Here is a 26,063-nt window from a genome sequence, read left to right as displayed (position 1 = left end):
TATTTGTGTACATTTATGTTGATTTCCCCCCCCCCCCCCTTACTGTGCTATTAGTGTCAAGCATCTCTTCCTGTAGGGAGGAGAATTAGTGTGACGGAATAGTGTACCAGTAGAGTACTATTTGTTTCTTACGCTTGTATAGCTTTATATTTTAAAACAGGCCATGTGGATTATGACAGCTTTTATTGGAATTATTGTGTACTTCAAATCGTTTAGGTTTTAATTTATGCATTATCTTTACCATGTAGTTAAGAAAAGGAGTTTTGGAGTTAAGCAGACTTGTGATCAAATCAGATTTAGGTGACTGAGTTTTGGTTATCTGAGGATAATACTAATAATCTGGTAGGAATATTTTGAAGATTAAGAGATAATTTATATAAAAGTAGCACAGTGATTGGCACATAGTAGATACTCAAATATTACTTCCTTTTCTAATGATGAAATTTGAGATTGCAAAGATTAAGGGACCTGCCCAAGGTTACCTGTACGTACAAAAGTCAGATTCACTGACTACCATATTCCTATCTTTAATTTTATATGGAGAAATGCAAAAGCACAGTTTGAACCTAACGATAGGTTCAGAAATGAAGTTGTAAAGATATATTCACGTACTTGTGGGTGCACACATACGTGTGGATTTTCTTACTGATTTAAGTAAGGTGAAGCTCTTGATGTAAGTTCTTATTCTAATTAGACCAGTGCTGCTTTTGAGTGAAAGGTGCTGTACTTAAGTTTGTGTCAGCAGTTTAATTCATGCCTGCTCGCACTTTTTCAACACACTGTATTTTCCTAACTAAACGATAATACTCAGGCATTGGTAAATTCATTGCTTACTTTTACAAAAAAACATGGCATCTCCCTAGATCAAAATATATCAGGTTGCTTGTTTATGCTACTATATTTTACTGATCATATGAATTTTCCTTTAGGGTTAATTTATAAATGAAATTTGTCTGGTTAATATATGTGTTTTTTAGTAAAATTTCTACCTTTTAAGATGGTCATTATTTTACCCTTGTAATTATAGGTAAAAATACAGCAACAACTAGCACATAGTTGGTAATTCATTGTGAATTCCTGATTAATGAACTTTTGTTAAAAGTGGTAGGAAAAAGTAGAGCATATGCCTCAAAAGAAAATCCATAGAAGTATGCTATAATGTACCAGGAGTTTTGAATTTCAGAAAAATACAATTGAGTTTGTAATTCTAAAATGAGATACCAAAGAATTCTTCAGATTGCTGATTGAAATTATGTAATTTTGCAAATATGGCTTAGTATTTATGTACACACACACATACTTACCTTAATTTTTAAAGAGATATTAAAGTCTTATATTTATATAATAAAAGTGACATCCTGACACCTTATAGTTTGAATTCTTATGGCATCTTTGACCTTAGAAGAAATCCAGAGAAGCTTGTTCTGCAGCTGTACAAGTGAATTACTATTTTGGACACTGGTTGTATAATAGTGGAATGAAGAGGTGTCTAAAAGTCAATTCACCAGCTTCAAGCTATATGTTGTATTCCTAAATTTGTTGAGTTTGTCAGACTTGATGGGAGCAATGAGTCTGAATATTGTACTGAATAGTTTCATTAGAACCATTAAGAATGCATCAGATATTTTAAAATTCTTTCTGAAATTGTGTATTTCTTTCTGCTTTTTTAAGATGATACTGTGATTGGGATGAAAATGATTATTGAAAATAATCCAGATGACACTAGCCCATTGCTGAGGAATCTTTAGGGGAGTTATTCTCACAGGTGTGCAGTAATCTCTCATTGTGGTTTTAATTTGTATTTTCCTAATGATTAGTGATATTGTATACCTTTTCATATACCTGTTTGCCATTTGTATGTCATCTTTGGAAAAATGACTATTCATTTATCTTTCCGCTTTCTAATTGGATTGCTTTTTCGCTTTTGAATTATATGAATTTTTTTTATATATTTTGGATATTATTCAGTCAACAGATATGATTTGTAAGTATAGTCTCTCATTCTGTAGGTTACCTTTTCATTTTGTTGATGGTTTTCTTTGCTGAGTAGAAGTTTTTTAGTTTGATGCTGTGTCACTTGTTTATTTTTTCTTTTGTTGTCTTTTGGTGTCAAATCCAAAAAAAGTCATTGCCAAGACTGATGTCAAAGAGCTTACCCCTCCCCTCCCCCCCCCCCCCCCCGGCCTGGCTGGTGTGGCTCAGTGGTTGAGTGTTGACCTATGAACCAGGAGGTCAGGGTTCGATTCCCAGTCAGGACACATGCCGGGTTGCAAGTTTGATCCCCAGTGTGGGGTGTGCAGGAGGCAGTCAATCGATGATTCTCTCTCATCGATGTTACTATCTCTCTCTCCCTCTCCCTTTCTCTCTGAAATCAATAATAAAAAAAAAAGTATGTATTTAAAAAAGCTTACCCCCTAAGTTTTCTTCTAGGAGTTTTATGGTTTCAGGTCTTATGTTCAAGTTTTTAATTCATTTTGAGTTGACTTTTGTATGTGGTATAAAATAGGAGTCCAGTTTCATTTTTTGGCATGTGCCTTTCCGGTTTTAGTGAAGAGACTGTCCTCTTCCCACTGTATATTCTAATTGCTAGAATAGAGGGCTAGTTTCTAAGAGTCATTAGAGGGGGTTTTAGAGTGTCAGAATGTTCTATTTTTGATCTAGGTGCTGGGACTTTTCTGGGTATGCTTATTATATTCAAATAAAAAGATAAGAAAATGAACAATTAATGGCTTCCAGATTTGGAAAGAATACCTTGCATGTGCACATAATTACTTGGAAGCTGCTTATTAAAAAAATGCAGATTGATATTCAATGGATCTAGGGTAGCTACACCTGGTTTTTGCATTTAACACCTCTTACCCCACCCCCTGCAATAACTTCGATGCAGCATTCTCTGAGAAACCACTTTTTAAAAAAAATTCTCTCTTTGACCACATATACTTTGTTAGAGATATGTGCTATAGGGTTTTGTTTTGTTTTTGTATATGAATTATTTTTTAATGTGATGATTAAACACATTTTTTAAGGCATAGTAATAGATAAAAGAAAAATGCAGTATAATGATTTTCTTGAAAACGTCTACAATGTTAAATTTGCAGGCAGCATCAGACTGTCTTAATGGTGGTAACTAATCGCTCAGCTCTTTTAAAAGATAGTAACTCCAGAGAAGCAGCCTGTATATATTCCTAATACTTTGTTCACTTTCATTTATTAGAGTAAGTCCCAAGTAAAACAATGGAAATGTATATAGAACTGTTAGTTCTTACCTACTTGATTTAATGATATCAAGATACATGAATTTAACTTGCTTTAATGTAGACATACTTTTCATTTTTGTCTATTTTACTGTTAAAATAAAATCCCTCTCCTGCATATTCTTTCATTGATTCAAACAAAATATTAGCCTATGGTCAAGATGGGAGAAAGAAACAACTGAGATGAATGTCTTTACTAAAATACCAATAAATTTGTCAAACTCTATATTTTTAAAATAAAAAAAGTATTCTCTGAAGCTTGGACTATGATGATGATCAATATTTATTAAATTTAATAAGTAAAATGATTCAAATATATTATGCACTTAACATTAAACAGGAACATAGCTAGGACATTAAATGAAGCATCCAAAAATACGGAATTGCTCTATAGCTAAGAACTGTCTCCATCTTTTATAATAATTTTTTGTTTAAAAGCATCAGATTCTTTGCCTTTTCACTTCTATTACAAAATAGGAAGGTCTTTCCTACCCCATTTTTTAACCTAGAGAGTTACCACATATGCAACAATGAGTGGAGAACTAATTCTGATTCTGAATAATAGTCTCCTGGGCTTACCAAATGGTCTGCTCTTAGACAGCAGCCTGTTAATGGACTCAAACTTATGTCACAACTAAATAACAAATCACTCTGTCTCACAGGCTTGTAGTGTCCAAACCTCAAATATTAAATCTAACAGTGTTAACAGTCAGCTTGTTATTAGGCAAACAAAGCAACTGGAACACCAAACGAATGTCATGTATTCTAGAATAATTAAGATTTTTTTCTTAAAATTTAAAATAAAGCTAATGTTCATTGACTTTGCAGATCTTTGTTTTGCATCAGTGACTGTGTAGATGATTTACCTAGGATTCTTGTTAAAATGCAGATTATGATTAGGTAGATGTGGAGTGGGATTTTGTATTTCTAACAAGCTCCCAGGTGATCCCAGAATTGCTGGTGGAAGCCCTAATTTTGAAAAGCAAGACTTTCTTGTCTCTTCTATTTGCTTGTTTTCACTTCTGCCAGAATAATCTTTTTAATGCATTGATACAACAGTGGCAGTTCTCTGCTTATAGCCCTGTAGTGACTGACAGTCTCAAATTCAGATTCCTTATCATGACACACCAAGATTTTCAAGAGTTGGACCTTATCTGTCTTTAGCCTGATCTAGTCCATCATCAGTCTCATTTCCAGCAATTCTGTATCCTAAAATTAATTTTAAACTCAGCAAAACCAGTCTTCTCAATCTTAACTCTATTTCTTTAATTTGCTATTTTTCTAAGTGTTTTTCCTACTTTACCTCAATTTGCCACCTAATAGTACTTTAATACTCATTTAAACTATTATATTCTTTGTAAAGTCATCTAAGGCTTCCCTGTAAAGAGTTAACTATGACTTTTGTTCCTAGCATTATGGTGGATTACCAAATAGGTACTATGAAAAACTCTCTCAAATGAAACAACTAAAATGTCAGATAAAAATCCTCCTAAATAATAAAAGCCTAATATGCTAAGTGTCCGACAATTCATTTGACCATTTGACCAGCCGCTATGACGCACACTGACCACCAGGGGGCAGACACTCCAACCAGTAGGTTAGCTTGATGCTGGGATCCAGCTGATCTGGACTGGGTGAGATGGGGCCGGACACTCCCTGGAGCCCTCCCGCTGTTCCTCATTGGCCCTGATCAGGACTGGGGGAGATGGGCTGGACACGACCTGGAGCCCTCCCGCGGTCCCTTCCCGGCTAGCCAATCTCCCACGGTCCTTCCCTGGCCTCTGAAATATTTCTTCTAATTAATTTCCTTTCAATGTGCATGAATCCGTGCACTGGGACTCTAGTAAAGATATAAATAGCTTGCTATCTTGCTGGATAGATTTATTTAACCATTTTTGAAATGAGAAGAAAAATTTCACAGTGACTATGAACAAGAGACTGTGGGAGCTAAGAGTGGGGAAAACCAACTTTTGTGTGATATGGGGGGTAGGGGGGACAAAATATAGAGACCTTGGGTTTCTAATTTAAGGGCAGCCTCAAGTGCTAGAGACAGGTAAATTAGAAGGCCATGCATCATAAGGTATCTAAAATGAGATCCCTCCATGAAGGCTGCAGTATAAAGATGATCACTCTAATCCTCACAATAATCCTGTGAGATACATGTAGCATTTTAAATCCCCTTTTGCAGATGAAGTAACATTTAAAGACATTGAATCATTTGCCCCAGGGTACATAACTAGGTAGTGGTAGAATTAGAATTTGTGCTGTTGTCTAATTACTGAACTTGGGCTCTTAACCATTGTTTTTTTTTTTTTTGTTTTGTTTTGTTTTTAATATATTTTATTGATTTTTACAGAGAGGAAGGGAGAGGGACAGAGAGTTAGAAACATCGATGAGAGAGAAACATCGATCAGCTGCCTCCTGCACACTCCCTACCGGGTATGTGCCTGCAACCAAGGTACATGCCCTTGACTGGAATCGAACCCGGGACCCTTGAGTCCGCAGGCCGATGCTCTATCCACTGAGCCAAACCAGTTAGGGCATTAACCATTGTTTTTATTGTTGTTTGTTTTTTTAAAAAATATTTTTATTGATTTTTAGAGAGGAAGGGAGAGGGAGAGAGAGGAGGGGAAAGAGGAAGGGAGGGAGGAGGGGAGAGAGAGAGAGAGAGAGAGAGAGAGAGAGAGAGAGAGAGAGAGAGAGAGAGAGAGAGAGAGAGACATTGATGTGAGAGTGCAGTATCCATCAGTTGCCTCCTGCATGCCCCCAGTGGGATCCACTGGGCATTGAGCCCAAAACCCTGGCATGTGCCCTGCCTGGGAAGGGAAGGGAATTGAACCAGCAACCTTTTGGTAAATGGGACAACTCTCAACCAGCTAAGCCACACTGGCCAGCGCAACCACTGGGTTTTATGATCTTATTTTTTTTCAGCTATTTGGCTTTCAGTTTGGCTTTGATGAAATGATCTATTTATTAATGTTCTGTAGTGATAATAGTCCTATTACCTTGGAAATAAAACTATTAGCTTTGCTGGAGCCAGGAATTGTTTGTCTTAGACCACAATACTATGGGATTTCTGCTGCCCTGGAAGTACAATACAGGAAGATAGAGGTTCAGAGGGACAATTACTATGCAAAGATGGGTAGTGCTTGAGAGGCAATATAGCACAATTTCTGAACCTCATTTCCTCATCTATAAAATAGAATCTACATCATCAGTTTGCTTTGATAGTGAAATCAAGTTTCATATGTAAAACAGCAAGGCCTGGTACAAAGTAAGATTCTATAAATAGGTAATAATATTTTGCAGTTGGGTTGAAAGCAAGATGATAAAGTTGGATAGCTTCTTTGGGTTAGAGTCTATAGAATTCCATTTCATTGTTTTGCCTAAAATCAATTATCAATTAAACTATCAAATACTGGTAATCATAGGTAAGTACAGAGCTACATTTACAGATTCAGATATAGCTATAAGAGTATTTTGTAACTAGTAAGCAAAAGCAATTTTAGAGTATGTGCATGAGATTTTGGATGTATGGTGCTGGTACAATTCACTGAAGCCCTTTTGTCCTGAAGGGGACCTAGGACAAATATCATATAATTTCTACTTTGCTAGGTGGAGCCTAAAAGCTCCCTCCCCAGACCCCTCTTCCAAGGGCCTATACTTGTTTGTGGTGGCCCTTACTGGAAGAAAGGCAAGGTTTAGGTATCTGAGAAAGAAAAGACGTCTCTTACCTTAAGAAGGGGCTTTTTTTATATGAAAAAGATAGTTGCAGTGGTGTCATGTTACTGTCACTTGTGTCTTTTGTTTTGCTGCTGTAAGATCCTTACTGTGCCATATTGGAAGACAGGTTGGCCTAGTGCAGTGGTCAGCAAACCGCGGCTCGCGAGTCAATGTGGCTCGCGAGCCGCTGTTTGCCGCTCTGTTGACTAATGAGTTTGCCGACCACTGGCCTAGTGGAATGAACTTAACAAACCTTGGCTTAGACATATTTGTATTTCAAACATGTTGCTAAGTCTTACTAACTATAAATCTTGGGCAAGTAACCTTAATCCAAGCACATTTCTTGTTTGGTAAAATGGGAATAAGATCTCAGGGTTCTTGATTAAATGAATATGCTGTAACTGACATCGTGTTGGTCTCTGTGGGCACTCTATAAATGTTTGCTGTTATATGAATGCAGTGGAAGCATTTTTATTCTGAATGTATAACAGACTTCTTAACCTATAAGATTCTGCTAACATTTTGGTTTCTGTATCTCGAATCTGGTTTCTGAATTCCTGTAGTAGAAGGCATACTTTTATAGCCTTCCATTAATCATTATTATTATTTTGAATTAACTCTATTTTATCTGGGTGAGAGGAATAACTTCAGAATGAAGGAATGCTATCCAGAAACTTGAAGATCTAGGAAATATTCTTTTAACAAATCTCAACTCCAGGGGTTCTGGAGAGCAGTGGGCATCATTGCGGTCTTCCCGGTTATTTGAATGGCTGAGTTTAGTGGTAAGAACCTTAGGCAGTCCTCATTGTGATAAGGAATTCAAGTTGTGACCAACCCACAATGCTTCCTCTTAGTGTTAGATTGAGGGTACAACACAGCATTGTTTGTACTAAAATTGAGGGTGTTTAGAAGTTTCAGTGTTTTATAACTACTGCCTTGTTAGGTTTCTCTAGAAATACTGTTCTATAACCTGAAAAATTTTAAAAATGTCTCGTCTGAAAAATGAAAGATCATTACATAAGGGGTCTAGTTTACTGATTTAATCATTATGACAGTGTTGCTTTATTTCTACATATATAGAGAACATCTTTGTAAGAAAAATCATGATATTTCTTACCATTAAACATAATAACTCTCAGACTTTACTAAGAAAGAAAGGAAGAAAGAAAAAGCAAGCAAGCAATCATTTTATGTGGATTATAAATGTTGGTATTAGAATTATGTTTTGTTTTTTGGGATTTTCTTGGTTGTGGTGATGGGGTGATATTGGTGGGTGGTAATGGAGCCAGGCTAGAATGAAATTTATTTTCCTGGTTCCTACGGTACTTATATATATGAAGATGTTTTTCTCATGAGTTTTTAGGATGCAAAGCTATGTCTTTGGTCAACATTGTATCCCCAGTGCCTGGCACATAGTAGAGTTTAAATATTTCTCTTTTTCAGTTTATACATTTTCTGAAACCACACAGTCAGGCAGTGTCTTCCCCCAATATGTCCACCCAACCTTCTTGCCAAGAATTTGAAGAGGAAGATGGAAGTCTGTCCGTGAATATTGATTCTTTGGCATATTCAACTAAATGAGGTAATTGTTTTGCCTCAGAGAGGAAGAAAGGAAATCTGGAAGGAGTTACTGAATTCTAATAGCACACATACAGACTGAAACCTCCCAGGAACCCAGGCAAGGGAGCATCAAGCAGTAGCAAATGAGAATAGGATTCTTAAATTTAAAAAGCAAATAGCAAGAAGACAGTGTTTCCCCCAGGTGCTCTACAATGCTGCCTTGCAAAAATTATGCTTATTAAGAAGATGGGGGCCCTATTAAAAAAGACTCACTAGTGTTCTACAGACAGTAACTTGATATATTACAGTAGTGTGCCTTTTCTGAAGTTCAAACCCTTGTGAAATGATAGTGAGGCAGAGTATAGGCCAAAGTTACAAGGATTTGAGTCAGTACTTGCTCATTGTGATAGTGTTCAGGCTTTCCTTAAAGATGCTAAGTTATGCCTGAGATTTAGCAGATTCTGTTTTCTCTGGTCCTGAGGTTATTGGTTCCTTATTAACGTAGCAGATACAGATATTCTTCCTTCTAGTACAGTTGTTTATGTAGCCCTATCATATTTTTCATTCAAAGTTCTACCTGCTCCAGAATGTTTCACAGGGCTGACTCCTCAATACCAGGGTTGTGAACTCTGGAAAACTGCCACCTTTCCTATTGAAGTGGAAAAATCAGTATTCTGAGCTTTTATCCTAGTTCACTGATGTGATCATATCTGGTATTTTCTACCCTTTTTGCAAGTAGAAGGGGGAAGTCCTTGTATTCAAGACCTGTACCTGCCAATTTCAGCAAGTTCTATAACACAAAGGAATAGAAGAGTGAGGGAAGGTGACTTACATTGCCAGATAGGGTTGCTAAACAGTGAACAAAGAAATATGTCATCCCTGACTAGTTTTGCTCAGTGGTTAGACCATTGCCCCCTCCCCACCCCCCCCATCCCGGCCCGTACCTTGGTTGCAGGTCCAATCCCCTGCCTGGGTCTGGGTGTGTGCAATTCATGTGTCTCTCTCACATCGATGTTTTTTTTTCTCTCTCTCCCCCTCCTCCCTCCCTCCCACTCTCTCTAAAAATCAATGGAAAAAATACCCTGGAGTGAGGATAAAAAAAAAGAGAAATATGTCAAAGAGGAAAAAACATCATTTGCAAAGGTTTAGACATATGAGAACATATAGCATATTGGTAGAATACAAGTAGATCAATATTGTTGGGTAATGTGCAGATTTAGACAAACCAGTATGTATTGAAGGATAGAGTGAGACCAGATTAGGAATATCTTGCATGTTGTGTTTAGGAGTTTAGTCTTTATCCTGTAAAATAGTAGTTTTCAAAAGTTCTGCAGCATCACTCAGGGGTTGCCAGTTCTCCCTGCACCCTGTCTTCTCCCCTGTGCCTACCTCCCTTATATGCTCTCTCTTTACCTGTTTGATGTTTTGCCTTCGTTGAACAAATGGTTCAGCATGTAAAAAAAGTTTGGAAACTGCCACTGAGGTGTTGATATTTCAAGTTCTAGCAGCAGTTTAGAGAATTAGATGAGAGTGGTGGGAGACAAAAATAGGGAGAATACTAGGGATGCTATTCAAATAATTTGGGCAAGAGACCTATGGTATCTACTTATTAAATAGTACTGGAGAAGTGTAATTGGTTGTAGAGCTAAAGGTAGACTTAGGAGGACTTAGTGATGAAATGAGTGAGTGACAGAAGTGTGGGAACAAGGCAAAGGTAGTTTGATGGGAAGGAGAATGACTCCCGGTTCTCCCCCTCCGCCTTTTTTAACTTTCAGAAAAGTTCCAAGTACAGCACAAGAAATTATATTGCGCCACAATCCTATCTAATAAAAGTAATATGCAAATTGACCATCACTCCAACACACAAGATGGCTGCCTCCATGTGGACACAAGATGGCCAGCAGGGGTAGGCAGTTGGGAGGGACCAGGCCTGCAAGGGAGAGCAGTTGGGGGGGATCAAGCCTGCAGGGGAGGGCAGTTAAGGGTGACCAGGCCTGCAGGGGAGGGGAGTTGGAGGGGACCAGGCCTGCAGGGGAGGGCAGTTAGGGGTGACCAGGCCTGCAGGGGAGGGCAGTTAGGGGCAAACAGGCTAGCAAGGGAGCAGTTAGGCATCAATCAGGCTGGCAGGGGAGCAGTTAGGCATCAATCAGGCTGACAGGGGAGTGGTTAGGGGGTGATCAGGCTGGCAGGCAGAAGCAGTTAGGGGCAATCAGGAAGGCAGGCAGGCGAGCAGTTGGGAGCCAGCAGTCCTGGATTTTGAGAAGGATGACTGACTGCCCGTTTAGGCCGGATCCTAAACGGGCAGTTGGACATCCCTCGAGAGGTCCCAGATTGGAGAGGGTGCAGGCTGGGCTGAGGGACACCCCTCCACCCTGTGCATGAATTTCGTGCACCGGGCCTCTAGTAATTTGATAAGTTGCCATCATGATGCACTATTTTCTCCAAACATTTGCATATGCATTTCTTGTAAACAAGGACAGCCTTCTGCACAATCACAAGATAAACCATTAAAATCAGGATGTTGGCATTATCTATTGTCAGGCCCCATTTGAGTTTTACCAGTTGTTCAAATAATATCTCATAGAACAAATTGTGGGTTACATTTAGTTGTCATATATCTGGAACAGTTTCTTGATCTTTGCTTTCATTCCTTTAACACTTTTGAAGATTATAGGATGGTCATTTTGAATACGGAACCTTAATTTGGGGTTGTCTGATGTTTCCTCATTCATGGATTCAGGTTATGCATCATTGGCAGAAATATCACAGAAGTGATGCTGTGTTACTTTCATTGCTTTTTGTTAGGTAAACATATTTTCAATGATCCCATTGCTAATGTTTACTTTCAGCCTCTCTCAGTCTTTTTGCACTGGGGAAACACTTAAAATAGTTATCTGATCTTGAGAACCCCTACATAAAAATTATATCTACAGCTCATGGTACCTTAACTCAATCAGTAAGTTGTAGATATAATTCATTGATAATTGTTGTGCTCTTTTGAGTAGAGAATACTCTTTTTCTGTGCATCTGTTTATGTTGGCAGATTCATTAGCCTCCTTTTTTGTGTGGTTCCCCTTCCCACAAAGGATGTCAGCTGTAATATAAGTTAGTAGAGCAAGTAGAGGAAACACTAGTTCTTTCTTTCTTTCTTTACTACTTTATTTTTTAAAATCTTTTCCAAATAGACCTTACCACCGATTTCTACTGTATGAGATCCAAATGAGATACAGTAAATACAAGAGTAATCCTCCCCCACCCCCAATATTTAAAACTAAAAATGACATTTTAGACAACTTTTTTCTTGGGGGAAAATATAGTCCCGTGGTAATTAATCTTAACTTTCCTTGAAATTAATCTTTTTTATATTTTCATAAATTTTGCAAACTCATAAGAAACATAAAAAGTTTGCATAACTAGCTTAAGCCAAAACAAGACTTAATTTTTCTTAATATAGCCTCAGCAGATTTAAATTAAAGATTGTAAATTAATTTTAATTAATGTGGTTTATAATATAAAAATTTATTGGTAGTGTTGAATAGTTGATCTACTAAAAACATAAGCTAAAGCAATATGAATAAAAATATTGCCTAGGTATAATTTCATACAAAATTTTGAAAAAAATTGCCTTATATAGTCAATAATAGTTTAATAACTATGTATGGCACCAGCTAGGTACTAGAATTATCAGCTGATCACTTCATAAGTTATATAATTGTCTAACCTCTATGCTGTACTCCTGAAACTAATATAAAATAATATTGAATGTCAACTGTAATTGAAAAATAAAGTTAAAGTAAAAGAAAAACATTTTCTTACTCAATGATATGATCAGATTCAAATGTAGGCCTAGCAATTAGATTACTTCTTTTATAGACTCATATATACACAAAATGTTTTTGAATCTTAAAAATAAAATTGTATTTTCCTCTTTAGTGCAAATTTACCTCTTTAATGTAAAAATTATATTTACCTACTGTGCTTGTTCTTTGCTTCACAAATACCAATTCAGGGTCAATCATGAGATAAATGAGCACGTACACATTTCCTTTTCTACTGAAATGAGACCATTTCTTAGATTGCTCTTGATGTTCATTGAATAAGAAAAAGATTGTTCAAATGTGTGAGGAGTTAAAAATTTCAGCATAATGTCCATTGTTTTCCTGTGAATAGCAGGTTATTCTTTTCTTCACAGAAATTCAGAACTTGTCTGGGACAGATCAGTAAAACTCATCTTGAATGTCTAAGACCACAGCTTTTCTTCCTTTTTTTCTCAAGTCAAATTCTCACAATCAGAAGATTCAGAAAGAGTTCACCAGTGATAGACTTGTGTTGAAAAGGAAGGACAGTCTGTTCAGTTTTGTTCTGCAACTTCTCCAGGTGGTTTCCGCAAGACTTGAGACTTGCTGATATCCTTCTACACTCAGGCCCAAGCAGCAGAGGACACTTTCCAAGATTTTTTTTTGTAACATGATGTTTTCTAAAAGTTAATTAAAAAAAAAAAATCCAAGAATCTTGTCCCTTGAAGTAAAAGCCATTCTTCATCTTCATAGTACTCAACAACAAAAATCTAGCTTTCTACTGTCTTAAAAGGATCCCTTTCAGCTCAAATACCCTGTTGAGAACTTTTTTCTGCTAAGCCACTGGATCTCTTTATGTAGTAGGAAATGTTCTTTAAACATTCTGGAGTGAAATGACCTTTGCTTAATGAATTTAGTCATTTTGAAGCCTATTCCAGAACTTTTTCATTTCGTCTCAAGAGTTTTTGACACCAGAGTACAGGGATGCATTCTGAGTCAATTCAGTCCCCATAGAAACAGATGTCAACACAAGATTTGATGTGCAGGAAGTCCCCCATCTAGAGTTAGCTATTGGAGTATTCTCACCGTGTTCAGTCATTTGCTGGGAGCAGCCTAGAGGAAGCATGGCCAGGAGTGAATGTTGCAGTGGATTCCAAGGTGAGGGACATGGGGGCTGTCCGGCAGCTCTGCTCCTCATAGCAGGTTCTGTGAAAGGGATATTGAACAGGACAGCATATGGTGAATCATTCTTTCCTCATCCCATTTGGGCTTTGACATTATCCCGCTTTTGGATACCTTTCTTACTCCGCTCACGTTTACACCCCCACTCAAACAGACATTTTCATTTTACTTTGTCTTTGACCCACTGGGCTTGTCCACTAAATGGATCCCTTCTCACCCTTCTCATAGTCAGGCTTTGACACCCCATTTTGGCCTATTTCTCCTCCCCTCTCCCACATGCATGAGATAGTCCTCTTTTTGGACTGACCCTTCTCTGCTGGACTGTTACCGTACTTCTCACACATGTATCTAACTTGCTTGGCTTCATCTAATGGCCTTAGCACTAAATCATTGAGAGAGGGTATTGTAGGAGGGAATGAAGAGCCATCTGGGTTTCTTAAATACGTAACTGGCTAGAATATGGTTCCATTTGGTGATGCAGAGAGAATAGTAGGAGGATCTAAGAACAAATTTGGGTGGGAGGTGAGAATCTTATGAGTGTAAACAGGATTTGGGTTTTAAAATACTGAATTTAGGTTGACAGATATCCTGGTAAACCTAATAGGCTCAGTACAGGGGTTTGGCTGGAGATAATAGAATTGGTTGTCATTAGCTTCTATGTGATAGTTGAAACCCTAGGTTTCAAAGAAACTGCAGAGAAGGGAGGAGCTGGCAGGGGAGAACAACAGTGCTGCCTGAGGGATGATACCATGAAAGGAAACTTTGCGACAAGAGAGTTGTAAAGAAGAGAGAGTGCTTGTTCAACAATGTAAAAAGCTACAAAAATGGTAAAAGACCCATTGGGGTTTAGCAAACAGTTTATAATTTAGTTATAATGGAGTAAACCCAGATTGCAGTTAGTGGAGTTGAGTGGAAATGAAGAATTAAATTTGGTCAATACAAATATATGTAGTATAAGTAAAAAATAGGTAAAATAGGTATTGTCATGTGGACTGAGAAATAGTGTTTTGTGTCCTTTTTAGTAAAGATATATGATTGATGAGACATGTGGATTTAAAATTTTCAGTTCAAAATTATAAAACTTGAATACTTGCTCTTTGTATGATAATATTCTCCATAATCATTTTGTGTTGATTTTGTTAAGCCACTTTTGATCAGCCACTTTTGCAGTCTCTGGAAGATTGTCACCTTAAATTACATATGTGACTTCCCAGTTATCTGCAGCACAGGAGCTGTGGACCTAGAATCACTCAAAAAAGAATTAATCTTTTAAATCACATATTTGTTTTTTTATAGCATGTGCTGAAAATAACAAGAAATTTGACAGTTAATGATTTTAATGACTTAGAAGATAATCTATAATAATAAAAGCATAATATACTAATTAGACCAAACATCTTTCCGGACGACTTTCCAGACGAAGCCGGGGCTGCGAGGGTCCCGGGTGCCAGAGGGAAGCCGGTGCCAGCAGCTGGGGGAAGGAAGGCCTACTCTTGCAAGAATTATGTATATCAGGCCTCTAATTTATATATAAATGTTAATATATATTTATACCTTATCAGTTTCAAATTACTACAAATGACTTGCTTAGTGCAGACTCCCAACTTTTAAAAAATGTGTTTAAAGCAATTGATACTACATTTGTGGCTTGCTTTAAAGTTCTTCTTTGCTAGAGAAAGAATGCTTAGCACATGACTGGCTTTAAAAAGATTTAGTAATAATTTACTCACTAAACAAATGTTATGAGGACCTGCTGAGTCAAGCATTTTTGTAGGTGCTTAAGATAACAGTGGTGGGAAGGAAAAGTCTCTCTCTTTATGGAACTTAAATTCTAGGTGGAAGAGGCAGATAATCCTATCTAATAAAAGAGTAATATGCAAATTGACCATCACTCCAAGACACAAGATGGCCACCCCCATGTGGTCAAAAATGGCTGCCCCCATATGGACACAAGATGGCCACCACAAGGTGGCCGGCAGGGGAGGGCAGTTGTGGGCAGTAGGGGGTGACGAGGAGGGCAGTTGGAGGAGACCAGGCCAGCAAGGGAGGGCAGTTGGGGGGGGGGGGATCAGGCCTGCAGGGGAGGGCAGTTGTAGGCGATCAGGCCAGTAGGGAGGGCAGTTAGGGGTGACCGGGCTGGCAGAGGAGGGCAGTTGGGGGAGACCAGGTCTGCAGGGGAGGACAGTTAGGGGGACCCTGGCCTGCAGAGGAGAGCAGTTGGGGTGGACCAGGCCAGCAGGGGAGGGCAGTTGGGGTGGACCAGGCCTGCAGGGGAGGGCAGTTGGGGGGGACTAGGCCTGCAGGGGAGGGCATTTGGGGGGGGGGTACCAGGCCTGCAGGGGAGGGCAGTTGTGGGCGATCAGGCCAGCAGGGAGGGCAGTTAGGGGTGACCGGGCTGGCAGAGGAGGGCAGTTGGGGGAGACCAGGTCTGCAGAGGAGGGCAGTTGGGGGAGAACAGACCAGCAGGGGAGGGCAGTTTGGGGGGATCAGGCCAGCAGGGAGGGCAGTTTGGGGGGATCAGGCCAGCAGGGAGGGCAGTTAGGGGTGACCGGGCCGGCCAAGGAGGGCAGTTGGGGAGACCATGTCTGCAGAGGAGGGCAGTTGGGGGGGCCAGGCCTGCAGGGGAGGGCAGTTAGGGGTAACCAGGCCAGCAGGGGAGGGCAGTTAGGGGTGACCAGACTGCCAGGGGAGGGCAATTAGGGGTGACCAGGCCGGCAGGGGAGGGCAGTTAGGGGCAATCAGGCCGGCTGAGAAGCAGTTAGGCATCGATCAGGCTGGCAGTGGAGTGGTTAGGGGTGATCAGGCTGACAGGCAGAGGCAGTTAGGGGCAATCAGGAAGAGGCAGACAAGCAGTTGGGAGCCAGCAGACGCAGTGGGATTGGGCCTAAATGGGCGGTCGAACATCCCTCAAGGGGTCCCAGCTTAGAGAGGGTGCAGGCTGGGCTGAGGGATCCCTCCCCCCCCACCTGTGCACGAATTTCGTGCACCAGGCCTCTAGTACGTGAATAAATGGGTAGATAGTCACTTACATAGCAGTTATTCCAGTGCTTTTGTATGGTGCTGTGGAGAAGGCAAGGAGGAAAGGGAATGTGATGGACAGGAATTATTATTTTAAATAGGATGATTAGGAAAAGCATCATTGATTAGGAGATATTTGAACATAGTCCCGAAGGAAGTAATGTGAAGAACCATGCAGATATATGGGGGAGCGCATTTGGCAGAGGTCATAGCCAGTGCAAAGGCTCTGAGGTCGCAACATATTTTCCTCATTAAGAAAGAACAAGGACAGAAAGAGTGGAGCAAAGTGAAAAAGAGAATAGTAGAATATGAGCTCAGAATGGTGGGATATGTGTAGGTTATATAAGACCTAACAGACAACCATAAAAAAAACAACCCTTTTTTGTTGTTGTTGTTAATCCTCACTTGAAGATATTTTTTCCCCTGCCAATTTTTAGAGAGAGTGGAAGGGAGTGGGAGAGACAGAGAGAAAGAAACCTCACTGTGAGAGAGACACATCAATTGGTTGCCTCCTGCACATGCCCCCACCAGGGCCGGGGATTGAGCCTGCAACCAAGGTATATGCCCTTGACCTGAATCAAACCTGGGACCCTTCAGTCCTTGGGCTGATGCTCTATCCACTGAGCCAACCTGGCTAGGGCAAAATACTTTTATTATGAATGAGAGGGGGAGGCTTTCTTTCCTTTTGCATTAGCACAGTGGTCTTACTTTATCATGTATTCCAGATACTTAATACTAATCAGTGTGGCCATAATAATTAACAAATAAATTGTTAATTTGGAGTATAGAGAGTTACAATATGAAGTCAGAGTGAGTAAGCCAGGGGAGGGCAATTAGGGGCGACCAGGCCGGCAGGGGAGGGCAGTTAGGGGCAATCAGGCCAGCTGGGGAGCAGTTAGGCATCGATCAGGCTGGCAGTGGAGTGGTTAGGGGTGATCAGGCTGGCAGGCAGAGGCAGTTAGGGGCAATCAGGAAGAGGCAGACAAGGAGGAGGACGACTGGTGGTTAGGGAAACTCTATTAGGATTTAGTTATTATCCTAAACTCCTTGCGGAACTTGATTCCAAGCACTGAATTTCCTTCTGGTGATCAGTCCATTGTAGTTTCTTTTCTTGCCATCTTTGTCTTAAGTTTTTTAAATGACTATTTAGCTCAAATGTAATGGATCCTGCCTGCCATGTAACTTCTGAAAATATTAATATTGCACAGTTATTTGGAGGCTCTGGCAATTTGCTTAAGTCACACCTTACTTTATTAGTGTAACCCCAGCATGTCAAACTTGCGGCTGACAGGCTGCAAGCAATAGGCATGTGGCCCGCCGGCTGCGAGTTTGACATGCTTGGTGTAACCAGTGTTCCTCGGTGTCAGTTACGGTTTCAAGGTTAGTCTTTGTCTTGGACTCTTGTTTTGAGGCTCCTAACTCTAGTTCAATCTGAGACAGACTTTTAGAGCTGTTTGTTTAATGTGTGCTACTCCTACTTGGATTCCTTTAAGCATTCGGAGATGAGCAGTTCAAATGATTTTAGATAATCAAAGGGCTTTTGAAAGCAAGGTTCATAAGAAACTAGTTGAAAAGTTTGTGAGAAACTCGTTAAAAAAAATAAGAGCACTGAAATTAGGTCTGAAGTGTCACTGAGTCAACAGGTTCGAGGACTAAAAGTTACCCTGTATTTTCTAGGACTTGGGGAAAGTCACGAAGTAGTTCTGTTTTACCTAAATAACCTTAATTTTGAAGTTTTGAGAGTGAAATTATTATGTTACTTCATCTTGGGATAGAGCTGACTGTGTCTCCCCCTTTAGGCACCCTTAGGTTAGGACCTCTCTGGACTTCACACTACAGTGAAAGATGCTGCCACAAGAACACTGTTCCTTCTCTTACAAAAGGAAAAGTAATCCAGTGATTACTTTATAAAAAGTACAATTTTATTTGATTTTTTAGAAAAATTTGATGATGAATATCTATATTGGAGCTTTCTCTAATCATTTCTCCTCTTTTAGATTACCAGAATCATAACAATAGTTAATGCTGTGGCTTCTTCATTGATGTCAGAATACTGTGTGAATCTTGCATTGCATGCAGTGCTCTGTTTAGAGGAGTTAGATTAAGTATGGACATTCCCATGCACAGAGGATGAAAACATTTGTCACCTGGCACTCATGTTCCCAAGTGAGATCGAACAAGGTGACACTCTGCCTTCTTATTTCAGCTCTCATACGATAAATGTTTCCTTTTCCAAGTCCATTTAGGGAAACATTTTTCACTAAAAGTTTTTCGTGCTTTTATTGGTGTTTAAAACGGCTCTCATGCAGTGATGAGGTGCTGCCTAGTGTTGTGTTGTGCCTTATGCAGGACATACCTGTGTCAGATAAGCTTCGTTCAGGCATGAGCTATAATGCTGTTAACCGTGAGGTCAGTGTTACCAAATCAGAAATAATATTTTTAAATAGCATGTCTTTAAATAGAAACCCTCATTATGTATTGATCGGTTGGCAAAAATGTCATGACCAGAGGCTTTCAGAAACTTAATCCTCTGTTTCTCCTAGGAGCTATGGTTCAGTATTTGTGGCAATTTTATAGAACACAGTTACTGTAAATAATGAGAACAGACTGTGTTTAATTAAGGGTAGTGACTTACAGACTTAAGGTATGTAAAACATTTCATAATCCTCTCTCTCTGAAATCACTGTTTTAGGTCTGTTTAAACACATGTATACAGAATTATAATATAAAATCTAATTTTACTATGGGTTCTGGTCAGGTTAAAAGCCATTGATTAACTTTTAAAGAAATATTATTCTCTAGAAAATTAATATGTTCCTGAAGCATATTGAGGGCTCAGTAAATATTTATTTTAGAGAGATAATCTTTAGGGATTTTAGTGATTCTGGTTTTGGAAAAGAAGGTACTATCAGTGTTAGAGAATATATTCTTATGTAGACTGAGGCACATGAAAAAACTCAGTTGAGAGCTATTTTGCTAGAAGCTGGCAATCTTGAGAAATTTACTTAATCTCTTTGAACGTCAATTGCTTGTCTGTCCTTACTTTGAATCATTTTCATTCTTATATGCCACTCAAGGAAATTCTACAATTTAATGTCAATATATTAGCCATCAGATTTTATTTTACTGACCTCCAGTGTGATCTCACCACTTATTGATAAAAACATAAGTGATGTATTTGATCTGTGTTGACATTATATACTAGTATTTTTATTGGTAAGAAGAAATAAAAGCATCCTGGCATTTTACTTTGATTTTTTTTTTAGGGTATATATAGGATTCTGTTTATTGATGTTTCTATTTTTATGTCACAAATCCGAAATTATACAAAAAGTTTTCTTTAAAAAATTTTAGAATTAGAATTTCAAAAGCAAGATTATGTATTCTTTTGATAATACTTCATTTATTAATTTTCCTGTATGGCAGTTTCAAGTTTAAGATCATGGGTACTTAATTTTTTTTTAAAATGTGAGGTTTTATAAACTACTAGAGGCCTGGTGCACGAAATTCATGCATGGGGGAGAGGGGTGTCCCTCAGCCCAGCCTGCACCCTCTCCAATCTGGGACCCCTCGAGGGATGTCCGACTGCCCGTTTAAGCCCGATCCCACCGGATAGCTGGCTCCCAACTGCTTGCCTGCCTGTCTTCCTGATTGCCCCTAACCGCTTCTGCCTGCCAGCCTGATCACCCCTTAACCACTCCTCTGCCAGCCTGATTGATGTCTAACTACTCCCCTGCCAGCCTGTTTGCCCCTAACTGCCCTCCCCTGCAGGCCTGATCACCCCTAACTGCCCTCCCCTGCAGGCCTGGTCACCCCTAACTGCCCTCCCCTGCAGGCCTGGTCCCCCCCAACTGCTCTCCCCTGCAGGCCTGGGTCCCCCCCCCAACTGCCCTCCCCTGCAGGCCTGGTCACCCCTAACTGCCCTCCCCTGTAGGCCTGGTCCCCCCCAACTGCTCTCCCCTGCAGGCCTGGGTCCCTCCCAACTGCCTTTCCCTGCAGGCCTGGTCGCCCCTAACTTCCCTCCTCTGCCGGCTTGGTCACCCCTAACTGCCCTCCCCTGCAGGCTTGATCTCCCCCAACTGCCCTCCCTTGCAGGCCTGGTCCCTCCCAACTGCCCTCCCTTGCTGGCCATCTTGTGGTGGCCATCTTATGTCCACATGGGGGCAGGATCTTTGACCACATGGTGGCAGCCATCTTGTGTGTTGGAGTGATGGTCAATCTGCTTATTACTCTTTTATTAGATAGGATAGAGGCCTGGTGCATGGGTGGGGGCCAGCTGGTTTGCCCTGAAGGGTGTCCCAGATCAGGGTGGGGGTTCCCTTGGGGCATGGGGCGGCCTGGGCGAGGGGCCTGTGGTGGCTTGCAGGCCGACCACACCCCCTGGCGACCCAAGTGGAGGCCCTGGAATCTGGGGTTTATTTATCTTCCGCAATTAAAACTTTCTAGCCTGGAGCGGAGCCAAGCCTTCTGCTTGCTCCGTGGCGGCAGCCATTTTTTTTATTTTATTTATGTATTTTCTATCATTGAAACTTTGTAGCTTTGAGTGGAGGCCTGGGCCGGTAAGGGCAGGCGGAAAGCTTGGCTTCCTCCATTTCCGGGGAAACCCAAACCTCCCTCCTGCTCTCTGTGACCGTAGCCATCTTGGTTGGGGTTATTTGCATACTCACTCCTGATTGGCTGGTGGGCGTGGCTTGTGGGTGTAGTGGAGTGAATGTTAATTTGCATATTACTCTTTTATTAGATAGGATTTTTTAAAAGGTGTTTTCTACCCCTTAAAATGTTTAGGAGTTGATTCTGATTTCTTATTAATTATTGGATAAATATTCTTTTAATTAGGCAATTAGCTTACTTATTAGATTATTATTAGAATTAATTTCCTAGAAATACTGGTTTTTGTTTTTAATCCTCACCTGAGGATATGTTGAGAGAGAGAGACATATATTAGCTGGTAAGGTTTTGATGACCTTTGTTTTCTGGAGTTTACCTTCTGGAAACAGTGGATAGATTTAATATGCTTTTTCTAAGGAACTTTACCTTCTATCCTTGTTCAAAACTGATGTAGTTATATTTAATGGTTTCAGTCTACGTCAAATAGAAGTTTTGTATTGTGCTAGCCTGGGTTGTAAATAAGAGTCACTTGACTTTTAAAAGCCCCATTTAATATATATTACATCATGGTTTATTGATTTACATTTGATCACCAAAATTACATGCACCAAGGGAAGTTCCCTTCCTCTTGCCCTAAAGGACTATTTCTTACCTCCTTCAAATTTTGAATACCTCCTCTCCCAAGATAAGGCCCAGCTGATGATGACCTTGCTTCCTACTTTAACCAGTTAAAAAACAAAAGGAATGAGAAGGGAACTTCCAAAGACTCCTGCCACTATAAAAATCTCACCTGTTTTTGATTGTTTCCACATTGAGAGATATAGTAAAATAAATAAATAAATAAATTTAAAGCACTCATAATACCACTCTGTTTTTCTATCTGGCACCATAAACGACGTATTCATTTTCCTAAGTAAAACCAGTTATTACACTTTTGAATTCTTTCTCATCTCCTTTTAACAACTAAGAACTATTTCTTCTCTTTCTTGCTTACATTTTCAACTTCTTGTTTTGTACTGGGTCATTCTTGTCATTATACAGATATGTTGCTAATTCTTCAATCTTAAAGCATCACAATTCTTCTCTACCAATTACCCATTTCCCCTATCAGTCACCACTCCCTTGTTTATTCTCTTTTGCAGCAGACTTCTAACTTGTCATATTGACCATCTCTATTCTCTTTTCCCAGTATCTTAACTCTGCTTTAATGAGACTTCAACTACCAAAAATCGCTCCCATTACTAGTGACTTCTGTGTTGCTAAATCCAGTGGTCAGTTCTTTGTCTTCATCCCATTGATCTATCACAATGGTTGTTATTATTTACTTTCTCCTCTTGGATATGCTTTATGTGGCTTTAAGGATACCACTCATTCCTGATATTCTTTCTTAATCATTGCTGGTTTACTCCTCTTCTTTCAGAATGTTGGAGTGCCTCAGGGCTCAATTTTTGGAACTCTTCTCTTTCTACACTTAACATTTCTAGTATAATTAGAATTCAAGAATTCCCCCCACCCCACAGTATAGCTTATTTCTTGGAAAGTGTAGATTATAGAAAATACAATTAAATATTGCTATTTTCAAACTATGATTTAGACTTTCTTGGCTCTGTTTTAAAGCTTGCAGTGAGAACTCAGCCATCTAGTGGCAAGGTTGGAAAAGTAAATAGGACTGTTTTATCCACACACCATTGTGATATAATATGGTTACTCTTAAGGTGTGATAGAAATGGATATTGTACTTTTCATATCTTAAACCTTAAAGATATTTTAAAGGAATTTTATATGAACTTGTGTAATTATTTGGCATTATTTGAACATGTCCATGTGTCTTCAAAGGATGAAATTTAAGAATAAACATTATGAAAAGTTTCTGTCTCCAAATTTTAGAGTCTATGTTAAAAAAATACAAAAGTAAATATGCTTGATATATAAAATTTGAGAAATATGGTAAAAATAGATTTAAAATATCTATAATACCACTGCCTAAATGCAGCTTATATTTTGAAATATTGTCTTCTAGTCTTTATGTAGTTTAAAAATCATGCTGTGATCATATAATTCCCTGCATTTTGCTCTTAGCATAATATAAGCATCCATGTTTTCATATTTTTAAAAGTGAACATGATGTTTAGTGATTGCACTGTATCTATCCTATCTAATGGATTCCTTTGTCTTGAACATATAGATTTTGCTTATTTTTATTGATATTTATTTATTTATTCATTTATTTATTTTTGTTTTTGTGGATAAAGCTGCAGTGAGCATCCTATGCATAATTTTTTTTTCTGTTTTAGGATTACTTCCTTAGGATAGATTGCCAGAAGTGGAGTTACTGGGTCAGAGGGTATGATCTTATGAACTTTTTTCCTTTAAAAAAAAAACAACTTTTTTTTTTTTAGTTTATTTGCTATCCAGTTGATTTGTATTCATTGTGAAAAGTGAAACTCATGATGATTGTACTTGGTACCTGGCAGAAAATTGTGTCTAAAGGCCAGGTTCTGTGAACAGAGAAGTTTGGGAAATTCCTAGAGTAAAAAAGCCTTTTTAACTTGACTTCCCTCAGCATTTCCTGAATTTAACTGAGCATTGGCTGGGTGGTTGTTTGTTTTTGTGAGAGACACTTTTTAACATTTTGTGGAAGTTTTACAAAAAATATAGTTTATGAACTACTGATCCAAAATTTCAAAACGTGTTTAGTGATCAAAGCAATTAAATCTTCATTCTAAAACTATTTTTAAAAAGAATATGAAAATAAAGCTGTTTACTATGTGATTTGGGGGTATGTTTTTATAAAGTCTCATAACTTTTACAATTTAAAACTTTCTATATTGATTCCTAAAGAATATTTTAATGCCTCAATGGCACCAAATACTTTTTATGATCTTTAATAAAATTTGGAATATAGACAAAACATAAAAGTAGGAGATAATGTATATTGTACAAACCTTTTTGTCTTCCTTCATTTTCCCCTACAGAATGTGAAAACCTTTGCATCTTCTGATAGTCTAGCCAAGGTCCAAGAAGTAGCAAGCTGGCTTTTGGAAATGAATCAGGAACTGCTCTCTGTGGGCAGCAAAAGACGACGAACTGGAGGCTCTGTGAGAGGTAACCCTTCCGCAAGCCAGGCAGATGAGGAACAGATGAATCGTGTGGTGGAGGAGGAACAGCAGCAGCAACAGCTAAGGCAACAAGAGGAGGAACACACCGCAAGGAATGGTGAAGTTGTCGGAGCAGAACCTAGACCTGGAGACCAAAATGATTCCCAGCAAGGACAATTAGAAGAAAACAATAATCGCTTTATTTCAGTAGATGAGGACTCCTCAGGAAACCAAGAAGAACCAGAGGAGGATGAAGAACATGCTGAGGAACAAGATGAGGAGGATGAAGAGGAAGAGGAGATGGACCAGGAGAGTGATGATTTTGATCAGTCTGATGATAGTAGCAGGGAAGATGAACATACACATAGTAACAGTGTCACAAACTCCAGTAGTATCGTGGACCTGCCTATTCACCAACTCTCCTCATCATTCTATACAAAGACAACAAAAGTGAGTATATTTAGTCTGCTGTGCACTTGAGAAATTTTACATATCCATATTAATTGTAATAAAATTTCTCACACTCTTTGTATTACTGCAAAATTATTCTTCAGATATGTAATAAAAAATGAACTAATTTTTGTTTTACAGAAGGTATTAAATATATTAGAAATAGAAATACTGATACTGGGACAGTCTTATTACAAATGGAGGGAAAGTAATTGATCCTATTTATTATTATGAAAAATCATTAATTTAAAATTTTATTATAAATCTTATCCCTGGAACAGAGATTAGTAGATTGTGTGCAGTGGAGAGGCTTGGGATGAAACATGACTTGTGTAAATCAAGTGGTAAAAATACTTTCTTATTTACAAAATGCAGCCTGTGGGGTGGCTTTGTGTTCACAGGTGTTAATCCAACACGTGAGTTATTGGAAGTTACTTCAAATCTGTTTTCTTCCTTTGATGATTAAAATTTATCCTTTGTGAATAGTCTCTTTATTATGTAGTTAAACAAGTTGAGACTATAGCCTGAATATTAATATTTGTTGGTGAAATCTGAGTTGGTATTTTTAAAAGTTATAAAGTACTAGACATAGACATTTAAGAGTAAACATTTTTCCTACATTATGAAACAAGAATTTATGGTGCTATCATCACTGTTTGCTTTCCTCCAGATTTTATCATATTTACAATATTCAGGAACAACAGGATCATTGGATTTTCTTTCTGACTTCATTTCAGTGAAACACTCTGTTTATTTCTCTAAGGCATTTGAATATTTACTACAGATTAACAAATCATTTTGGTTGATATTTGACTGTGAGAGGTCGGAGGAGATGATGTTACCAGGCTGAGATTTACAACTTCCTATTAAGTTTCTGCCACTCCTTCGCTTGCCTGCAGTTTTCCTTTCCCTTACCATTGCTGGGAGATAACTCTGTTATCTCTGCCTCCTTATCTTATTTTCCTACTGGTTGCACATGGAGTTAACCATAGACATATTTTATTTTACTTACTTTTTAAAATATATTTTTATTGATTTCAGAGAGGAAGAGTGAGGGAGAGATAGAAACATCAATGGTAAGAGAGAATCATTGATTGGCTGCCTCCTGCACACCCCCTACTGGGGATTGAACCTGCAACCCAGGCGTGTGTCCTGACCTGGAATTAAACCGTGACCTCCTGATTCATAGGTCGACACTCAACAACTGAGCACATCAGCTGGGCAACTGTAGACATATTTTAAAAGGTGGATGGTTAGATTCCTGTCTAAACTGGAAGAGTCTTATTAGCTCAGGGCCTTGGCGATTAGTCTAGTACTGAGAAAAACAGTTCCATTGGATACAGTCCTTTGAGGCTATGCCAGAGATCAGGGAC

General features: G+C 38.9%; 1 protein-coding gene across 4 annotated transcripts in view; it reads left to right on the top strand.

The window, feature by feature from the left end:
• Nucleotides 1–26,063, top strand: part of FBXW7 (F-box and WD repeat domain containing 7) — a gene marked incomplete at its 3' end in the record, with an annotated part of 179,642 nt that overhangs the window by 66,670 nt on the left and 86,909 nt on the right. For 2 of the 4 annotated variants that reach the window (XM_080675321.1, XM_080675320.1), the window contains one exon: nucleotides 24,118–24,690. In XM_080675321.1, coding sequence (XP_080531447.1) covers nucleotides 24,187–24,690 — 504 coding nt within the window. In that variant the 5' untranslated portion in view covers nucleotides 24,118–24,186. Of the gene's footprint in view, nucleotides 1–23,436; nucleotides 23,487–24,117; nucleotides 24,721–26,063 lie in introns of those variants that run through there. The other 2 variants (XM_080675319.1, XM_080675324.1) reach the window with 2 other exon arrangements.

This window comes from Plecotus auritus (assembly GCF_963455305.1).
Source record: "Plecotus auritus genome assembly, chromosome: 6".
Lineage (NCBI taxonomy): Eukaryota > Metazoa > Chordata > Mammalia > Chiroptera > Vespertilionidae > Plecotus > Plecotus auritus.
The sequence above is the reverse complement of the archived record's forward strand: the minus strand, read 5'-3'. Positions and strand labels throughout refer to the sequence as shown.